The sequence below is a fragment of the Peromyscus californicus genome, unplaced genomic scaffold (genome assembly GCF_007827085.1).
Source record: "Peromyscus californicus insignis strain IS unplaced genomic scaffold, ASM782708v3 Scaffold_2__1_contigs__length_46816999, whole genome shotgun sequence".
NCBI classification, from domain to species: Eukaryota; Metazoa; Chordata; class Mammalia; order Rodentia; family Cricetidae; genus Peromyscus; species Peromyscus californicus.
In genome coordinates, this window is record NW_026294540.1 from 5211476 (window position 1) to 5231498 (window position 20023).

The 20023-nt window shown below is 51.8% G+C and overlaps 1 protein-coding gene across 1 annotated transcript in view; it reads left to right on the forward strand.

Annotated features, from left to right (window-relative positions):
• Window positions 1-7990, forward strand: part of Sppl3 (signal peptide peptidase like 3) — a 106903-nt gene extending 98913 nt beyond the window's left edge. Inside the window, exons 7-11 of the mRNA XM_052755105.1 lie at window positions 828-934; window positions 1352-1515; window positions 4427-4626; window positions 5114-5223; window positions 6363-7990. Of these exons, the coding sequence (XP_052611065.1) occupies window positions 828-934; window positions 1352-1515; window positions 4427-4626; window positions 5114-5223; window positions 6363-6434 (653 nt within the window). The 3' untranslated portion in view covers window positions 6435-7990. The remainder of the gene's footprint in view (window positions 1-827; window positions 935-1351; window positions 1516-4426; window positions 4627-5113; window positions 5224-6362) is intronic.
• The last annotated feature ends 12033 nt before the right edge of the window (window positions 7991-20023 follow it).

A 20023-nucleotide genomic window follows, 5' to 3' on the forward strand; every position in this document is an offset into this window, starting at 1 on the left:
TGCACACCCATGGTATAAACATTAAAAGTTAAAATATTTTAAAAAGCTATATTCTAGCTGGGAGGTGGTGGCTGCATGCCTTTAATCCCAGCACTCAGGAGGCAGGTGGATCTCTGTGAATTAGGGGATAGTCTGGGATACATAGAAAGATCCTGTCCCAAAAAATAATTTTTTGATAGATGTAAGGTATTTACTGAAGACAAAGTGCATTTCAGTGCCCATGGCGCCAGAATGCTCTGATCTCAAGGTGTTTCCCAGGGTGAGGCTTATTTACCGCACTCTGCTCCCCACTATTTAAAACAAAACATGCAGCCGGGCAGTGGTGGTGCGCGCCTTTAATCCCAGCACTGGGAGGCAGAGCCACGCGGATCTCTGTGAGTTCAAGGCCAAGCTCTGTGATTTCACTGGGCTACCAAGTGAGTTCCAGGAAAGGCGCAAAGCTACACAGAGAAACCCTGTCTCGAAAAACCAAAAAATAAAAAAAATAAAGGTGTGTGCCACTCTGGCCAGCTAAGCTGACTTAACAAGAATAATATGCTCTACCTGTGGTGTTGAGAAACAGGAGTGAGGAGGTATCTTCCAGGCCTGTAGCTAATGCTGGCCCAGTTCCTGGGTCTCCAGACAGCCCAGCTTTGTGTGGTAGCATGAGAAGAGCTGTCACCTACCCAAAATCCCAGCGGTCCAGGTGGGCTGCTGCGGGAAGAACAGTCGTCAGGAATGAACTCAGAGCACTCCTGCAGACTCTGTAGGGCTCAGTAGGCAAGAGCCTGTGGGAAGAGACCAACATCCACGTGCTGACTGATCCCCGTGTTTACCCCTGCTCCCAGCTCTGGCCATGGGTCTCTGTGTTGCCATGATCGCCTTCGTCCGCCTGCCAAGCCTCAAGGTCTCCTGCCTGCTTCTCTCAGGGCTTCTCATCTACGACGTCTTCTGGGTGAGTGTCTGCCTCAGCAGCGGCCCGTTCTCCTTTGAGTTTAATTGAAGCAATCGCTGCTAAATACCCAGAGCCTGGCATGCCGCCGACCATCTCAGGCGAGTCCTGCTGCTCCAGGGCTGCAGCTGTTGAGCACGTACAAGCACGCCTGTCCCTTTGAGGCGGCCTCTAATGCAGTAGGTAGTGTGTGTGACGGAGCAACAGGCACCAGGCTGGGAGCACTCCGTTCTAGTGGGAAGACGCAGCGCCCTGCAGGCCAGCGCGCAAGTGAGCATTCTCTTCCCCTTCACACGTGCACTCAGAGCCTTGAGCAGCCTTACGGTCTGGTTCGGAGCTGTTTGGACAACAGAGCGGGCTGCTCGCTAACTCGGGTAGCTGCAGCGTGCTTCTCTTACGGCCGTCTCTTCGTCTGGGCAGGTGTTCTTCTCAGCCTACATCTTCAACAGCAACGTCATGGTGAAAGTGGCCACACAGCCGGCTGACAATCCACTCGACGTCCTGTCTCGGAAACTCCACCTCGGGCCCAATGTCGGGCGTGACGTTCCTCGCCTGTCTTTACCTGGGAAATTGGTCTTCCCAAGGTAAGACTGGCCTGTGGGTCCCCATCCTTCAGTGAACGAACATATACTGCCTTCTTGTGTGTCTTCCCCGCCATGGGAATCTATCTGTCTTCTGTAATCCCAGTAACAAATCCCCACCGAGGCCCCGGAGAGGACAGGGTTACCTTGCTCACGATCTAAGGGGGCACAGCCCGTCCTGGCAAGGGAGGTGCCCGTGGGGCTGCAGCTTCACCACTGATGTGGGGAGCCTGGGACATGGCTTGTTCTCTCTCCAAGGAAACAGAGTCCCTCAGGATGCCACACCATTGCCCCAGAGGGACCCCTTCCTCCTGCTAGGCCTTGCTTCCTGATGGCTTCACAACCTTGGAAAACAGCCGTGAGCTGGGGCCAAGTATCCAAACAGCCTAGCGGGCAGGACACGGGTTGTGTAGTCTTTATGCTATTCACCTCTGATTCTGTTCTCATATGACCTGAGATCCATGAAATTATTTCAGGTTTAAGACTTACCTTATTGCCTAAAATGTGATGTGGTTGACTTTTTCTTTCTTTGTTTTTCTTTTCTTTTTTTTTTTTTTTTTTTTTGTTTTTTTGGTTTTTTGGTTTTTCCAGACAGGGTTTTTCTGTATAGTTTTGGTGCCTGTCCTGGATCTCGCTCTGTAGACCAGGCTGGTCTCGAAGTCACAGAGATCTGCCTGGCTCTGCCTCCCGAGTGCTGGGATTAGAGGTGTGCGCCACCGCCACCGCCCGGCCAGTGGTTGGCTTTTTTTCAAATTTGATAGGCTGCTGAGAAGAATGTGTATTCCATAGCTGTTGGAATATTCTACAGACATCTAATTTTTTATCTAAATCAACTACATTTGTATCAGCGGTTCTCAACCTGTAGGTTGAACAACCCTTTCACAGAGTTGTGTGTCAGATGTTTACATTATGATTCATAACAGTAACAACAACAATGATGTTATGCTTGGTCAGCACAGCATGAGGAGCTGTGTTAAAGGTCGCAGGGTTAGGAAGGGTGGGAGCCGCTGGCTAGTACAGTCTTCCAGGTTGGTGTAGTCAAGAGTAGTCTGTCTGTTGTTTTGGAAAATGAGGAAGCAGACCGCTCTGTGCTGAGGACTGAGCCCAGCACTGTCACATCCCACCAGCAGTGACCGTCCTGTGTGGAGGATGTCACCTGTCCTCACCAGAGACACAGGACCGCCATCCTCGGGGCACTTCTGACGTTGTCTAAAGCCAGACCACCTCCTCCGCCGTCCCCAGACTGTGTGACATGTGACTAGTCCCAGTTTTCAGAGTGGCTCATTCTCAACCCGAACCGCCTCTCACCTGGCGCCTGCTTCTAAGCCTCCGAGGTGGAAGAGTGAGTGCCGAGTGAAGCTGTCTCCGTAGCTGTCCTGTCACACGGGAGGCACTGTCATGCCACGGCCCGCAGCTGCATTGGAGGCCCCGGGCACCTTGTTCTCCCCAGCCACCTGGCTGGTTCTGGAGAGGAGACCCAGGCTCCCCTCCCTTCCTGGGCCTTGGGACAGGGCCCCTTTCTCACTGTGCACAGCCTTTCTGTTGCTCGGCTTCTCGGCTGGCCTGGCACCTCATGTGATTTCTGGTGACGTTCTTTGTCACCCTGGCCCTTCTCGTTCACAGCACCATAGAGACATTAAGCTGCCTCCTCCACCTTGACACGGGTGCTGATTTATCACACAGCGGCATGTCGCTGCAGTTTCTGCTTTTTACAGTCGGCTGAAATGAACAAAATCTGGGGGTTTTTTCTTGAGACATTTGTAAAAATATGTTCTCATGGTAACAGTCCCAGTGAAGCAGTCTTGGCAGCCAGTGTGCTGTTTCAGTCTCTGTCTAATGTACAGACACTTCTTAATAGATTTGCTCAGGGGACATTAAGTCACACAGAATTTAGCTAAGAGTGCTGCCTGCAAAGTATCCGAAGTAAGTAGTTGATAACAAGGCTTGCTAGAGATAACTTAGGATACTGGGGTGTAAATATTTGCTACCCAGGACTCAGCAGCTGTAATCCCCCAGTCCTGTAACAGAACACTCCAGCTGCGTGCAGGGTCACACCCCCAAGTCCCCTGCACTCTTACCAAGAAAAGCATGATGGAGTTAGTGGGCAAGATGAGCCTGGGTGACAGCTATTCCAAACACCACGCTGAAGTACTTCAGTGGTTCCCACTCTGCGGTGTTAATCTCTCCTCTGCCTGAGTTACCAGACTTGCAGTCTCCTGTGCATTTCAACTGTTCAAAGTGTAGCCTGGGCCCAAGAGCCGAAAGAGATTTAGGGATGACTGTGTGTGGAGTGCCCAAGCCTAAGCCGTCTGGAAGTTAGTGACCCCTTCTATTCTGTCAGATCCTCTTGGGACGTTAGCCGCAATCTGCCTCATGCTTTTTTATTCTCTCAGTGAAGAGCTTCCTCCTTTCCTCCCCAAGTGTGCGCAGTGATTTCTCACTGGGGAGTGTATTTCTGTAACATGTTGACAGGTAGTTTCAGGAATGAATGGGTCACAGATGGTGATATTCCCGTAAGGGGTCACCCAGCACTCACTGTTCCCTGGAAGCAGTGGCGGCTCCTTTGGAGACTGCCGAGGCCAATGCTCTGAGGTCTTTGCACTTTCAGAAGCTAGTGCTGAACTTGCTATTAGTGGCGCATGCCGGCAATCCCAGCATTCAGGAACCCAGGGAGCGATGTTAGTTTGAGACCAGCTTTGGCCTGGGCATGGTAGCACATACCTTTAATCCTAGGATTTGGGGGAGAGGCAAGTCATCTTGTGAGTTCCAGGCCAGCCAGGGCTCCCGTGAGACCCTGTCTCAAACCGAGAGAGACAGATAGAGCTCCTTCGATGTCTTCAAAGCTAACAGACTTCAGACTGAAGCAGAGAGATTGTAGAGTACGCTGTCCCTGACATGTGGTCCTGTGTTCCAGCTCCACTGGCAGTCACTTCTCCATGTTGGGCATCGGGGACATTGTGATGCCTGGCCTCCTGTTATGCTTTGTCCTTCGCTATGACAACTACAAGAAGCAAGCCAGTGGTGACTCGTGCGGCGCCCCTGGCCCGGCTAACATCTCTGGGCGCATGCAGAAGGTCTCCTACTTCCACTGCACCCTCATCGGGTACTTCGTAGGTGAGAGACCTGCAGGACAGCGGCCAGTCCTCCTCCTTCCCCAACACTCAGTGAGACCAGAAGAGCAGGAACTGCTACTTAGAACCCGAGGGGTCCTGGAGGGGGTGTGCGCCACGCGCCAGCTCTCAGTCCCCACACACTGCCCACTCCAGCGGTTCCAGTGCACACACACCTCTGACTTCATGCACACAAACGAGCACAAACAGGAAGCAGCAGTGGTCACTAGGCCAGAAGTAGAAACAGTATGTGCGCTGCTCGCGCTCTGTCCCCTGCAGAGTGTGTACAGAAGCCCGGTGGGCACCTTCACTGACCTGGCTTACACCCTGAGGGGTCAGCTTGTGAGGCTGTCGAGTATCCTAAGTCTGTCCTCACCCAGGAGGCCGTCCTCAGAGTGGGCTGTGAGCCAGGCATGGGGGTTTGGAGGGGCTTCACTGGCCTCTGTTTTCATGACGACAACTCTACCCGTTAACGATGTCTTCTCGCCTAGGTCTGCTCACTGCGACGGTGGCATCGCGAATCCACCGAGCCGCCCAGCCCGCTCTCCTCTACTTGGTGCCATTTACCTTATTACCGCTCCTCACCATGGCCTACTTAAAGGTGAGCGCGCGCACCATGGGGAGGGCTGACGAAGTCACTGCATCGTCACGGGTCATGATCCAGTGGTTAGCTGAAACCACATGAGTCACCCCGCTGGGACCTCGTGTTTGATTGCAGCAGTGCCCTCGGTCACGGGCACCAGGGCCGTCCTGTCCCCTCAGCACTCAGAGACTGAGAGTTCAGGACCAGCCTGGGCAGCTTAGCACCATTTGGAAAGGGCTGGAGCTCAGTAAGGCCCCGGGGTCAGTGTCCATCACCCAGGTACCAAACAAAGCCAGAGGCCCTGTTGCCCCTGGTGGCTTTTACTATCAGCTTTGTTTGAGAGAAATGATGTAATACTGAGGCAGGAAGGCTGGGTCAGTCGCTCAGAGTCCATGCTGTTCTAGAGGGTCCAGCTTCAGTTTCCCAGCACTGTGTGCAGCTCAAGACCATCTGTATTATCACTCTAGTTCCAGGGGATCCAGCGCCTTCTCTAGGACTTCACAGGCACTGGGCACACAGGTGCTCAACATCCACACATACTAAATAAGTAGTTACTGTTAAGGCAGTGTATGGCCCCTGCCCCCCAAATTTAGAGTATTTTTTTTCTTTTTAAAGATAAAGACAGGGTTTCACAATGTAGCCCAGGCTGGCCTACTCACAAGGATGCACCTGCTGACTGTATATACCACACTGTGCACAACCCTAAAGGTGTGTGTGTGTGCGCGCACGCGCACGTGCGTGTACCTGTGTCTGCCCAAAGAGTGATTCCTGGCCGGGTGGTGGTGGCACACGCCTTTAATCCCAGCACTCGGGAGGCAGAGCCAGGCGGATCTCTGTGAGTTCGAGGCCAGCCTGGGCTATAGAGTGAGTTCCAGGAAAGGCTCCAAAGCTACACAGAGAAACCCTGTCTCGAAAAACCAAAAAAAAAAAAAAAAAAAGATAGAGGTTCATGAACATGCTAGAGAGAGAGAACTTCCCTCAGGGCTCAGGGTGGGTGTGAGGAGTCCCCAGAGATGAGCTTCTGCATACCCAAGAGGCCTGGGGCATCTGCAGTGAGGAAGGTTGATGCTCTGTGATGGCCACAGAAACATTCTGATAGGAGAAAGGACTGGTGCCTCCTGTCTGACCCTGAGCTCATCTGTGTCCCTTGTCCCCAGGGTGACTTACGAAGGATGTGGTCTGAGCCATTCCACTCCAAGTCCAGCAGCTCCCGGTTCCTGGAAGTATGATGGATCACGAGGGAAGTGACCAGGATGTTGTCATCGCCCTTCTCTCTCACCTCACGGTTTTGTTTCCTCTAAAAGCTGGCCTGCTCCTCCCAGGAGCAGCAGTGTGACTGGGGTTTGTCTGCAGGGAGTGCAGGAGGGTGCTGGAGCCTGCCTGGGAGCCTTCTCTTCTGCACACTGCAGAGTGGACCCTTCCAGAAGTGACTGCCCTCCCCGGGTTTATGGATCGGCACCGGACTGTTTCCTTGCGGGAGCAGCAGAGCGGACTGACTTAACAACTCGAGACGGCCAGGACTTGTTCCAGAGCGTTGAACACTAAAAGGACGGGGAAAATAGCAAACGCAAGTCTTCAGTGAACCCTCCAAAACTTTGGGACCAGTTCCTATGGGGGACTCCATTTCAGAGACCTGGGACAGAAGGTCTGTCCTCCTATTCTTTTTTTTCTTTTGGATTTATTAAATATTTTCTGTGGTGTGAAGTGACTTATTCAATCCACAGACATGACTTCCTACAACGTACACCTAAGAATCTGTTGTAATGACTGTCCAGCCGTGTTGGCAGTGAGCGAGAACACGGTTTTATACATACGTACATATATATATATATATATATATCCGCGCACATAGCTAGCTAGGAGTAAGCAGCCACTAACCCTGCCAAGATCATGCCGTGTAGCAGACAGGGCTTGCTGTGGTTTGAGCATGCAGAGCAGTTGACTATGGCTTCCTTGCATAAGCTGCTGCCTCCCCCACGAGTCCCCTGCAGTTGTGAACTGTGGACGCGTTGAACGGAGAGACTCTTGAGCTCTGGGGACCCCACTTCTTTTGATCAGTGTAGCAAATTAGGGATAAAAAGTTTGAAGTTTTTGACCCTTTTCTTTTTACAGGCTTCTCCCTCGCAGTTTTTAGTAACCGCCTCTGACCCAGTGCATGTATTATAGCCGCCAGGTGTCTGTGCTTTCGGATCATAGTAATGTACGACCTGTAAATACATTTTTCTATTTTCTATTTTTTTGTATTTTTTTTGACGTTTCATTTCATTGGTGCGCTGTATTTTCCATGCCCTCACTCTTCTAAGAAAAATCAAAAAGGAAAAAGCAACACAGTCATGTCCCTGCTGTGGTGATTACAGTTTGGTTCACCTGTGGTGACAGTGGGCACTGGGGACAGATGTCAGTTGCCTCTCTGAAATTGGGACTAAAGTCCACGAGCTGGCGAGCTGGGCCTGAAGCAGGCTGTATCATCAGGTCCTGGCCTTGTGCCGTCGGTGGCCCCCGCAGGGCCGGCCACGGCCGGGCCTGGCGTCGGTGTCAGCCTGGTGACCTGCCTGGGCTCAGCGCAGACGGCGGGCGGGCACGGATCGGAGTCTGTTCTTCCTGGAGTCGCCGCCAGCCTGGCCTGCCTGTGCAGGGAGTTGGTGCTGTGGGCCCCGGGGCCGGCCGCTGTCCCCATGTCCCCAGCGGAGCAGGACGCCGGCAGCACGGTGTGGGTCCCCGTCGTCGTTCTGCTGAAGGGTTTGAGGGGCTGGGTTTTGTCTCTAATAAATGACTCCTTTTTCTAGCCTTTGTCCTGATTCACTTTTGGGGGTTGGTGCTGAGCTCCTCTGACTTCCTTCCTCTGTGCCAGAGACTGATGGGAACCCCGTCCCCCGTCCTCACCTGCCACTCTGGCTCCATGGTGGCGACGTCACAGTGCAGAGGCTCCCACTATCTGCAGAGCTGACTGCTCAGTGCAGGGGTGCTGGTGGGGAGGGGCCAGGAGGGCCTGGTGGGGGGTCAGTACTTCAGTTCCAGACCAAGGAACGCCATCTGTCTCTTTGGCATGAGTTTGTGGGAAGAAGGCTTGCGTGCCGCTCTGACTTCAGCGTCCATCCGCGAGCCTGTCTTCAGAGCCTTTGAAGCACTCCCCAGAGCCTTGGCAGATGCCCGGAGGTCCTCCAGTTCTGGAGGGCTATCAGAGGGAAGTGGGGCCTCGGGGAGACGCAGTCCCCTGCCTGTGCCTGTTACACCCTGTCCTGCTCTTCCTGGTCACTCAGTGGAAGGTTTCGACATGTTCTCAGGTCTGTCAGGCAAGGTCTTCACCAGTCTCGGGTTTGGTCCCCAAAGAACCTGCGTGCTGCTTTCACACCTGTTCGTGGGTGAGCTGATCAACATCTCACCCCAAAGCGTGGCGTGCTCTGTTCAGACTGATCAACATCTCACCCCAAAGCGTGGCGTGCTCCGTTCAGACTGCCATGGTGTCGGCCATCTTCCGAGCAAGGTGTGCCACACAGCTCCCTGTACAGGACAGCTGGAGCTGTGGGGTCCCGGGCAGCAGGCTACTAGCTTAACTCCCTCTACAGCAGGCCAGCACAGGCCTCCATTACCCAGGTTGGCTACTGAACCCACAAGTAAAAAGGGTGGTGGGGAGGGGATTTGGTCTCGTCACTAGTGTTGAAAATAGAATTGAGTCTGTGCAGCTCCTCTCCTTCCGGCTCACCAGGTCAGCCCGTGTGGAGACGCTGCATGGGAGGCAGATTTCTTCAGAGCCAGGAAATTAAATGGGTTTTTAAATATATATTATTTGTTTTATCTGCAGGTCTTAAGGGCACACCACATGCTTGTCTGATGTCCATGGAGGCCAGAAGGTTCCAGTTCCTCAGGAACTAGAGTCACAGATGGTTGTGAACTGTCTTGTGGGTGCTAGGAACCAAATCTGAGTCCTCTCCAAGTGCCCCCTTTTTAAAAAATGTCTGTGGGTGTTTTTTCCTGCATATATGTATGTGCAATACATGTGTGGCTGGTGGCCACGGAGGGCACCAGGTTCCCCCAGAACTGGAATTAGAAGTGTTTGCCAGCTGCCATGTGGGTGCTGAGAATCAAACCCGGGTCCTTTGCTGTTAAACAGCCTCTTGAAGGCGTGCAGACAACTGCATGCACCCTCCCTCTGCAGAGCACGCCGCTCAGCCTCACCACTGCGTCTGTTTCTCAGTGCAGGCAGTGAGATCTCTTTGGAATGGTGGCCCCTAATGTCTCAGCAGGAGAGACAAGCACCGAGCTGAAACTTGGAGACAGTATCTACAGACTAGCTGCTCCTGGGGAGTGGAAACGAAACTCAGACTTGCCCGGGTTTGCATCAGCCTCCATTTGTTCTTCCTGAGACCCCCAAGATCCTTTCTGTCCTTACAGGACATTCAATCATGTGTCAATACAGAGCACTGGGTATTCACGCAAACCAGGTTTAACATCCTAGTCCCTTACTTTTTTGGGGGGAGGGGTGGGTTGGAGACACAGTTTCTCTGTGTAGCCCTGGCTGCCCTGGATCTCACTCTGTAGATAGACCAGGCTGGCCTCAGACTCCGAGATCCGCCGGAGTGCTGGGATTAAAGGCGTGTGCCACTGCCAACGCCCGGCCCAGTCCCCTTACTTTTTGCAGTCAAGTCGGTAGGGCGTCATACAGCGGCTCCATGTTGAGCTCAATAGAAGATCCCATGGCTTGCTCCCTACTCTCGATAGCAAAGCATCCCAAGTCCCCTGGGGCAGGGCTAGACCTGCCAGCTAAGAGGAGACTGAAGGACAGGTTGGTGCAGAAGCCAGGGCTCCTGTGAGATGCCACCACGGAAAAACACCACAGCAGCCTGCGACACATTAACCTTCAACCACAACAGGGCTCAGAAGTCAGCAGTTCCCCTGCCAAGAGGCTGTGACAGCCCTGTGTGTGGCACTTAGAGCTGGTCACACCAGTGGCTGTGGCCACCAGTGGCCTGAGGTATTTGAGTCATACGAGCTGTGGTGACCTACATAAGAACATTACAAGATAACCGGGTGGTGGCGCACGCCTTTAATCCCAGCACTCAGGCAGAAAGAGGCAGGCAGATCTCTGTGAGTTCGAGGCCAGCCTGGTCCACAGAGCGAGATCTAGGACAGATACCAAAACTACACAGAGAAACCCTGTCTCAAAAAACCAAAAGAACATTATAAGATCAAAAGAATTACAGATTCCAGCATGGCTGTCCATGCCTTTTCCTTGTTTTTTCGAGACAGGGCTTCTCTGTGTAGCCCTGGCTGTCCTGAAACTCGCCCTGTAGACCAGTCTGGTCTTAACTCAGAGATCTCCCCACCTCTGCCTCCTGTGGTTTGGTTGTTCATAGTCGGCCACATTCTTGTTCAGTGGACCGTGTGAAACTTGGTGCTGGTTCTCCAGCAACAGAGGCACTGAGGGTCTCCATCCCTGAGCCTCAGCTTTTCTGAGTCCCCCCCAGGAAGGAGGTTCTTGGACAGGGGTGGAAACAAGGCTGAGCCACAGGCTGGGGAAGTCTCCCAAGCAGTGGGCAGGGGGGGCTGCGCCTTGTAAGGAATGAAAGCAGTGGGTGTCCACAGGACAAAGAGCAGGATGGCTGCCTGCCAGCATTCCAGGCCATGAGGGCCAGGTCCTCTGCCTGACGCTGGCACACGCCCATGTGAGAGACACAAAGTGCAGCCCAGGACCACACAGCTAGACCTGGCTTGGAACAAGGTCTGCTGCCAGAGACCCTAAGGACAGAGGACAGGAGGAATGAGGCTGTCAACCTAGGGAAATTTAGTGAGTGTCGAATGACAGCCACCAGGCATCAGTAACGGCTCCCCAGGATCCTTTGCAGTAGGTGCTAAGAGTGTCAGAGGACCGGCCACACCACCAGGATCACTGAATTAGACTTCCACCCACCCATACAGAGAAGGCGTTAAACATTCCCACATGGGGCGCCACACAACCCCAGCTCCGGGGGATGCCACGCCTAGGTCCTTGCACCTGCGGACACAGTTTTAAAAAATCTCGCTGGGCGGTGGTGGCGCACGCCTTTAATCCCAGCACTCGGGAGGCAGAGGCAGGCAGATCTCTGTGAGTTCGAGGCCAGCCTGGGCTACCAAGTGAGTTCCAGGAAAGGCGCAAAGCTACACAGAGAAACCCTGTCTTGAAAAACAACAACAACAACAACAAATCTCTAAACTACTATACATATGAACAAGCATTGTTTTTGCCAACCACGAGATGAAGCCTCACACAAACCAGGACTCCCCAGGAAGGAGGCAGCGGGACGCATGCGCCCAGCCAGCCAGGGTCCTAACAGATTTGATGTCAGCTGCGGGGCTCCTGTGGCCAATATGAAGGAAGACAGCAGCTGCTGCTGAGACCTCAGTGAGAGCCGGTTGCTCCTCAGTCCTGCCAGGCAGAACCTTAAACACAAAACGAGAGGATGTCCCAAGGGCACTGAAAAGGGTCCCCAGTCTGCCATGGGGCAGGAGCCCCTGTCCACACAACCCTCCTGAAAAGGACAAATGTCAAGTCCCAAGTGACAGAGCAGGGTGGGAAGGCATTGGGAATCTGCCGTGTGTCTGAGGAAGGGCCCCCACGAGCCTCCGTAAGGCACAGCCCAAACACCAAGTCCCTGCCTTCAAACACTAAAGAGCTGGAGAGGTGGCCGAGTGAAGAATACTTGCTGCTCTTACAGAGGACCAAGTTCCCAGCACCCATAGGACTGCTCACAACTGCCTACAGTTAGGACCTCGTGTGCGTGTGCGTGTGCGTGTGCGAGCTGATTGTGTCCCTAACACACTCAGAGTCCAAGCAGCCCAGAAACTATTGAATGTTAGCTGCTGGCCATCACAGAGGGATTAATTTGAAGTCTTGAGTTAGACTTAAGACTTAAGCGCTGGCGTGAGTGCATGTGCGTGCCACAGCATTCGTGGAGATTACAGGACAATACGAGTCCGTTTCTGTCCTCCCCTTGCTGAGGCAGGGTCCCTGGCTTCGGCTGCATTCTTCAGCCTGGCTGACTCTGAGCCTCAGGCGGTTCTAGAACTCTTGGAGTACTGGGATAAAGGTGTGCCCTGCCACATCTGGCCGCTCTGTAGGTTGCAGGGATTGACCTTGGGTCACCAAATTTGAATAGCTAGTGTTTTTACCCACGGAGCCCTTGCCCAGGCCTAAATGCCCACATTTAGAGGAGACTCCTCGGCAGAATTTCTGTGGTTGTTGGAATTCTCAGGACACAGTCTAAGTTGTACACATTTGAACAGCAAATGAGATCAGTACTCAAAGGCAGTTTGCACCAGTTGAAGTGGCCCAGGAGTTAGACCCTTAAAGGTTTCTAGATCATTCTTTTTTTTTTTTCTATTACTTATAAACATGTATGCTGTGTCTCTGTTTATGTGCGTATACCACACTGTGTGTGTGGAGCTCAGAATGGGGGTGGGGGACTGCCTTATTTCTGAAACAGATATCCATGGGTTACCTAGGCTGCCCTCCTGGCCGTAACTGATCCTCCTGAGGAGCCAGGATGGCAGGCACAGGCCCTCGAACCTAGCAACATTCAAGACTGTTTTCAGACATGGTCTCACTTTGCAGCCCTGATTAGCCTAAAACTCTGTAGGGCAGGCTGGCCTCAAACTCACAAACGTCCACTTTGTTATGTTGGGATTAAAGGTGTGTGCCACCCTGCCTGGAAACACTCAGGACCCCCCGGAGCTGAGGACCGAACCCAGGGCCTTGCGCTTGCTAGGCAAGCGCTCTACCACTGAGCTAAATCCCCAACCCCAACATTCAGGACTTATAAAGCAGTTATTATAACTACATTCCAAGATTGATAGAATACACTCACAATAAACAAACAAGTAGGAACTGTCAGTAAAAATATAACAATGAGGCTGGAAACATGGCTCAACAGTTCAGAGCACTGGTTCTCTTACAGAGGACCCGGGTTTGAGTCCCAACACCCACATGGCAACTCCTAACTCTCCAGCCCTGGATATCTGCTGCCCTCTTCTGGCCGCGGTAGGTACTGCATGCACAGGTAGGCGTGCAGGAAAAACACAGTAAATAAATCCAAACTGGGTGGCTCCCGCCTTTAACCCCAGCACTCGGGAGGCAGAGGCAGACAGACCTCTGTGAGTTCAAGGCCAGCCTGGTCTACATAATGAGTTTTAAGACAATCAGAGCTACATAGTGAGACACTGTCTTGAAAAACCATAACAACGCCGGGCAGTGTCTATCGACTGCCTGGTGTCTATCGAGTGAGGAGCAGGCAGAGAACTCCCAAGTGTCCCAGGGGCTACAGCTCAGCTCAGTTCCTACTGCTTGTGTGGCCTGTTTGAACTGCCGACCTCCATGTGGACCCATCCTGCACCTCTCCACAGGCCTCAGCCCAGAAGCCCGGCCACTTTGCTCAAAATCTCCTCAGCTGATTCTGATGCTGCTGCTACATTACCACTGCAGTGACTTAGGAAAAGGGTCAAGAAGCCCACAAAGTCCCAGGTAGAGCAGAAGAAAATCACCTCATACTTGGGAAACTGAGGCAAGAGGATCACTGCAGGTTCAGGGCCAGCCTGGGCTACAGGGTGAGACCCTGTCTCAAAAAATTTATATATACGTGTGTGTGTGTGTGTGTGTGTGTGTGTGTGTGTGTATAAGATACTATGTAGTCGGGCAGTGGTGGCGCACGCCTTTAATCCCAGCACTCAGGAGGGTAGAGGCAGGTAGATCTCTGAGTTCCAGGACAGCCAGGGATACACAGAGAAACCCTGTCTTGAAAAAAAAAAAAAAGATATGACACATGCCAAGTATATAAATGTACTATATTATAGAAATATATAATATATGTGCATATATATGTATATACATAGATATATACGATGATGGGGAAAGCGAGCAAGCCACACTTAAGGACTTTATAAGTGCAGAAACTAAAATTAGAAAACCTCAAAAGCAACAGGAGGGCCGAGCAGACGGCTCAACACTTGCCACACAAGGACCTGGGCTGGGACCACAGCACCCATAGAAAAGCCAAGCATGGCACAGACCTGGAACCCCAACACCGGGTAGGGACAGAGACAGGAGGATCACTGGGAATTCCTGGCTGCCAGCCTAGCTCCAGGATTGGTGGGAAAGCCTGTCTCAAGGGAACCATCTACAGCCATGGGATTCCACACAAAGCACTCAGAAAGTACGCTGGAGAAAAGAGCCTCTTCTGCAAACGGTGCTGGGAATACTACATGCGAATTCATCCATTCCTATTCTCTCTCTCTCTCTCTTTCTCTCTTTGTGTGTGTGTGTGTGTGTGTGTGTGTGTGTACAGCAATCAACTCAGAATGGACCAAAGACATTTTGTTTTCTGAGATACGGTCTTACTATACGACACTGGCTGGCCCAGAACTTGCTTACGTGAGCCCCGGCTGCCAAGCACAAAGAACCTACGACTTGGGCTCTGAAGCTGGCACCTGGCTCCCAAACCCGACTCATCCAAGAGGACTCTCGGGGATCAGAACAGGCACGGGACATATTCAAGCCAAGCCTTCCCTCACCAAGTGGGCATGCGCCTCCTGCTGTGGCCAGGCAGCTGCAGTCCAGCCTGGCAGCCACCCGGAGGCCCTCCAGTGGTTCAGAACTCCAGGAACAGCAGGTCCCAGGACTGTCTTTTCCCCGGGGGCATCTGGCTTCCACCTGTCACCCTGATTCTGAGGTGAGGAGATGAGGACCCTGCACCTTGCAGTGCCTGGCTCACTAAAATTTTTAAAAAGGGATGAAGTGGCGTCATCTGCAGGAAGATGGCTAGAACTGAAGATCACTCTGTTAATGAAACTAACCGTTCAGAAAGTCAAACGTCAGGCTGGGCTCACAGCTCAGTGGTAGAGACCTGCCTAGTGTCCCTCAAAAATAGAGGAGCAAGTGCATGATGGGTAAAGGTGCATGCTGTCCAGATGGGTGACCCACACTGTGGTATGCACATGCACACGTGCTCGCACGCGCGCGCGCACACGCACACACACACTCTTAAAAATTAAGATATGATGGCTGTAGTGGTACAGACTTTTTTTATTTTGCAATACAATTCAGTTCTACTTATCAGCCACGGATTCCCTTGTTGTGGTACAGACTTTTAATCCCAGCACTTGGGAGGCAGAAGCAGGTGTCTCTGTGAGTTGGAGGCCAGCCTTGTCTACAGAGAGTTCTAGGACAGCCAGATCTGTTACACAGAGAAACCCTGTCTTGAAAAAAAAAAAAAAATGTGCCAGGCGGTGGTGGCACACGCCTTTAATCTCAGCACTTGGGAGGCAGAGGCAGGTGGATCTCTGTGAGTTTGAGACCAGCCTGGTCTACAGAGTGAGTTCCAGGACAGGCACCAAAACTACATGGAGAAGCTCTGTCTCGAAAAACCAAAAAAAAAAAAAAGAAAGAAAGAAACCTAGACAATATAAAATAGCTTACAGTACAAAATTCACAATGACTGCTATCCAGTTTTTTAAAAGTCAGTGGGTATGTACAGAAACAGAAGTCCAGGACCCCAGAGGAACAAAGATGCTTGGGTGATAGAAATAGTCAAGCAGTGTGTTTAAAGAACTATAAATATACTTCATATGTTAAGAAGGAAAGGAAGCCATGAGCATGAGGTTGAAAGCCATGGGCAGATGGCTCAGTGGGCAAAGACAGCTGAGCATCCGCGTCCAATCTGAGACCCACATGGCGGGCCACGAGAAGACTCCAGAAAGTTGTCCTTTGTCTTCTGAGTGTACACGCGCGCGCACACACACACACACGAATACATTCATACACACATACAAATATACACACACATACAAGTGCACATATACATGCACATACAGATACACACACATGCATTCATACATGTACACACACGCTACATAAATTATAATAGTGTGGTAGTTTGAATGTAATTGGCCCCCACAATCTCATAGGGAGTGGCACTATTAGGAGGTGTGGCCTTGTTGGAGGAAGTCACTGTGGGGGCGGGCTTTGAGGTTTCCTAAGCTCGGGAGACCATGCAGTGTCAGTTGACTTCCTGTTGCCTGGGAGATGTAGGACTCTCAGCTCCAGCACCATGTCTGCCTGCACGCTGCCATGTCTCACCATGATGGTAATGGACTGAACCTCTGAAACCGTAAGCTGCCACCTCAATGAAATGTTTTGTTTTGTTTTTTTATAAGACTTGCTGTGGTCATGGTGTCCCTTCACAGCAATGAAAACCCTAAGACATAAATGTAAAACATGTCAGAAGACTAACAACCATGCTGGGCGCCACAGAAGTAGTTAAAGACAGAACAACAGAAATGCCCCAGGATGGAGGCAGAGGAGAATCTTAAGTTTGAAGAACATAGCCTGTCCCTGTCTCAAGAATAGACAGGCCAATGAGATGCTCATCACTTGCTGCCAAGCTTGATAACCTAAGTTCAATGCTCAGGACACACATGGTGGAAAGAGATAACCAACTCCATAATGTACTAAGCATATGTATGCACATACAAACATACACATATTTAAACATACAAAAAAAGAAATGCCCCAGGATGAGGCACACGGAAGACAGCGTGGGAGACAGTACAGATCAGGAAACCATAAACATGACGGCCATCCTAACATTGAAGAAACAGGCAGGAGGATCCTGAGCTGGGACAGCCTGGACTACAAACTCCCAAAATACAAGAGCTGGTTGGTTCAAAGGTCTCAAATCTCACCGTTTATACCATCTAAAGCAGCCATGAGTCCAGCTGTAGACGATCCATCCAAAGGCCCAATCCCATCCCATCCCCCCCATCCCCCCCCTCCCCCGACTGTGAAGTTAAAAGACAAGTTAATTGCTCCCAAATACATGGGCAGGCCAGGGCAGAGCCGGCCTAAGACATTCAGAGGGAAGAGAAGGGGAGGAGGGATCACGAGGGTTCACACCATGCTCCAGAGCTTCCTAGAGCCCCATGTAAGAAATAGAAAATACATCCGGGCCAGGCGGCAGTGGCGCACGCCTTTAATCCCAGCATTTGGGAGATCAGAGGCAGGTGGAACTCTGTAAGTTTGAGGCCAGCCTCGTCTACAGGGCAAATTCCAGGATAGCCAGGGCTCCACAAAGAAAATCTATCTTAAAAAAAAAAAAAAAGGCGGTTCATTTCCAAAGTGCCTGGAGTCTGCGTCGGCCCAGTCGCCAACGCAGAGGGACCACCAGGCCTCTGGCTAACGCCTCCTAGCCCAGCTGCCTCCACCTAGACTGAAATGAAGAATTATTCACAGCTGAGCATGCCTAATGGCCTGCAGATGTGACAAAGCCGTGTACCTGAAAAGCTTAAAATAAACAGGATGTACGATTCGGAGACGAGCGCATGCGTGGATGTTGTTGAGAAACGACTCGGGTCCTTCCTCCACCTCCCAAGGGTTGAGATTACAGGCATCCTCCACCATGAGCTGTTTTGTTTTTTCAAGACAGTGTTTCTGTGCAGCCCTGGCTGTCCTGAAACTCACTCTGTAGCCCAGGCTGGCCTCGAACTCACAGAGATCCGCCTGCCTCTGCCTCCCGAGTGCTGGGATTAAAGGCGTGCGCCACCGCCGCCTGGCCCACCATGAACACTTTGATGTGAGACGGAACCAGAGCTCTGTGCATGCCAGGCAGATGCTTTACCAAGAATCACTCTTCAGGGACTGAGTGCTGTGACCTGCCCCGATATCAGGTCTCAGACTCATTTCGTCACACGTTCAAGGCTATCTTCAGCTACAGTGAGGTTGAGGCCAACCTGGGATACATGAGACCCTGTTTCCAAAACCTAAAGACACAAGAAGTTTTGGGTCAAGCATTACCCCACCACACACACACACACACACAAAGAGCCAGAGTGATGGTTCATACCCATGATCCCAGCCCTTGGAAAATTCAGACAGGAGAAAAACTGTGAGTTCAAAACCAGACTGGGTTAGAGACAGACCTTGTCTCATAACTCAAGTGGCATTTTTAATTTTAAATTATATTTTTAATGGTGTGTGAGAGAGAAAGCGACAGAGACAGAGAAATCTGTGCAAGGGAGAGGGAGGGAGAGAATATGAATCTGTGCACTTAAGGGCTAGCCAGAGGCATCGGATCCCGAAGTTTCAGACAGTTCGGTTCTGGGAACCAAGCTCAGGTCTTCTGCAAGAGCAGCATGTACTCTCTCTCTCTCTCCCTCTCCCTCTGAATAATTGCCTTTAATTCCAGGGAGGCAGGGGCAGTTGGAGCTCTGAGTTTGGGGCCAGCCTGGTCTACATAGTGAGAATCGGTTTCAAAAACAGGGAGAAAAAAACTAAAAAGTTTCAACAAATGTAAACACTATAGATGTTCTGAGGCCACAGTACAAGTAGGGTAAGATCAGTGGTAATGGGCATGGAATTTCCTTTTTGGAAAAGTTGGATCTCAAACACGGCCAACGTCCTTAACGGCCACTGAACTGTGTGCTTTGAAATGGCTAAAATGGTTAAATTTATTACACTAATAAAAAATATTTACTTGTATTGGTGTGTGTGCCATGTGAGTGCTGGTGCCCAAGGAGGCCAGACGAGGGTGATGGGTCCCCTGGAGCTGGAGTTACCAGCAGTTGTGAGCTGCCGAATGTGGGTGCTGGGAACCAAACTCGGGTCCTCTGCTAGAGCAGCCAGTGCTCTCCAACACGCCCCCCCCTCCTCCCCAAATAGTTTTAAAACACAGTACTGACAGTGTCAATCAATAAAGCCAACAGCTGCCTCCTTGGAAAGATGAATACAATCAATAAAGCTAATGGGCACAACTTGGGCGATTAGGAATTAGAGTCGCTGAGCTAATCCCATGTCTGAGTCGAATCCGGATAAAATCATCCGACTGATCAACACTGAGGGACGGTCCACTAAGCCACCAGCCTGGACACTTCAGAAAGACCAGAGTCACAAAAGCCAGCTGCAGGCTGATGTGCTGTCCCGTGTGACCTTGACGCCAAACTCAATGCCTGGTCTTAGGCCAGCAGCCCCGCGCAACACTGAGAAAACCTGCCGATCTGAACGGAGTCCCAGGCTCCTGCAAGTTGAGTTTCCCAACCCAGGGAACTGTCCTCAGCATGTGCACCTGCCGGAGAACACGGGTGTAAACGACCAGGTGTCTGCAGCTGACTCCACAGTAGTTCAGGTTCAAATGCACCCAAGGAGAGAGTTCAGAACTCAAGTTCTCTCGGGAGGCAGACGTAAGTAGATCTCTGTGAGTTCGAGGCCAGCCTGGTCTACAGTGAGTTCCAGGACAACCAGGGCTATACAGAGAGACCCTGTCTTGAAAAACCAAAAAATAAAAGAAATGAAAACTCTAAGTGAACAAACACCCACGTCCTTGCGAAAGCCAAGCTGCTGCCACCACCACCTAGGAGAGCGACAGACTATGAACTCACGAACTCAGGACAGCCCTTTGCAACACCCCAGTGTTGAGCATGGCTCAATGCCAAAGTTACTTCACCATGGAAAGGGGCCCTCCTAAGTTGCCCTGCACCCCGAGGCTGGCACTAGTCCTGAGATGTAGAAATCCACGTGAGCCAGCTCTTCGGCCACAGCTGGCTCTTGTCACTGCTGGGCACAGCTCAGGGCTCTGACAACCCTTAGATGTGACAGCTGGGTCCCAGTCAGGCACAGGCTCAGTCTGGGCTCTCCCGGCCACACACCCCATCCCTCCCGCACCACTGACAGGACTCACTGGAGCCCTCCGAACATGCATGCCCACTGTTCCTGGCTCACAAGGTCCCCGCCTGAGGGTGACTCAGAGTGGCAGCCACCGGCCCCCGAGGTGAGATGAGCTAAACTGGATCCATATCCGAC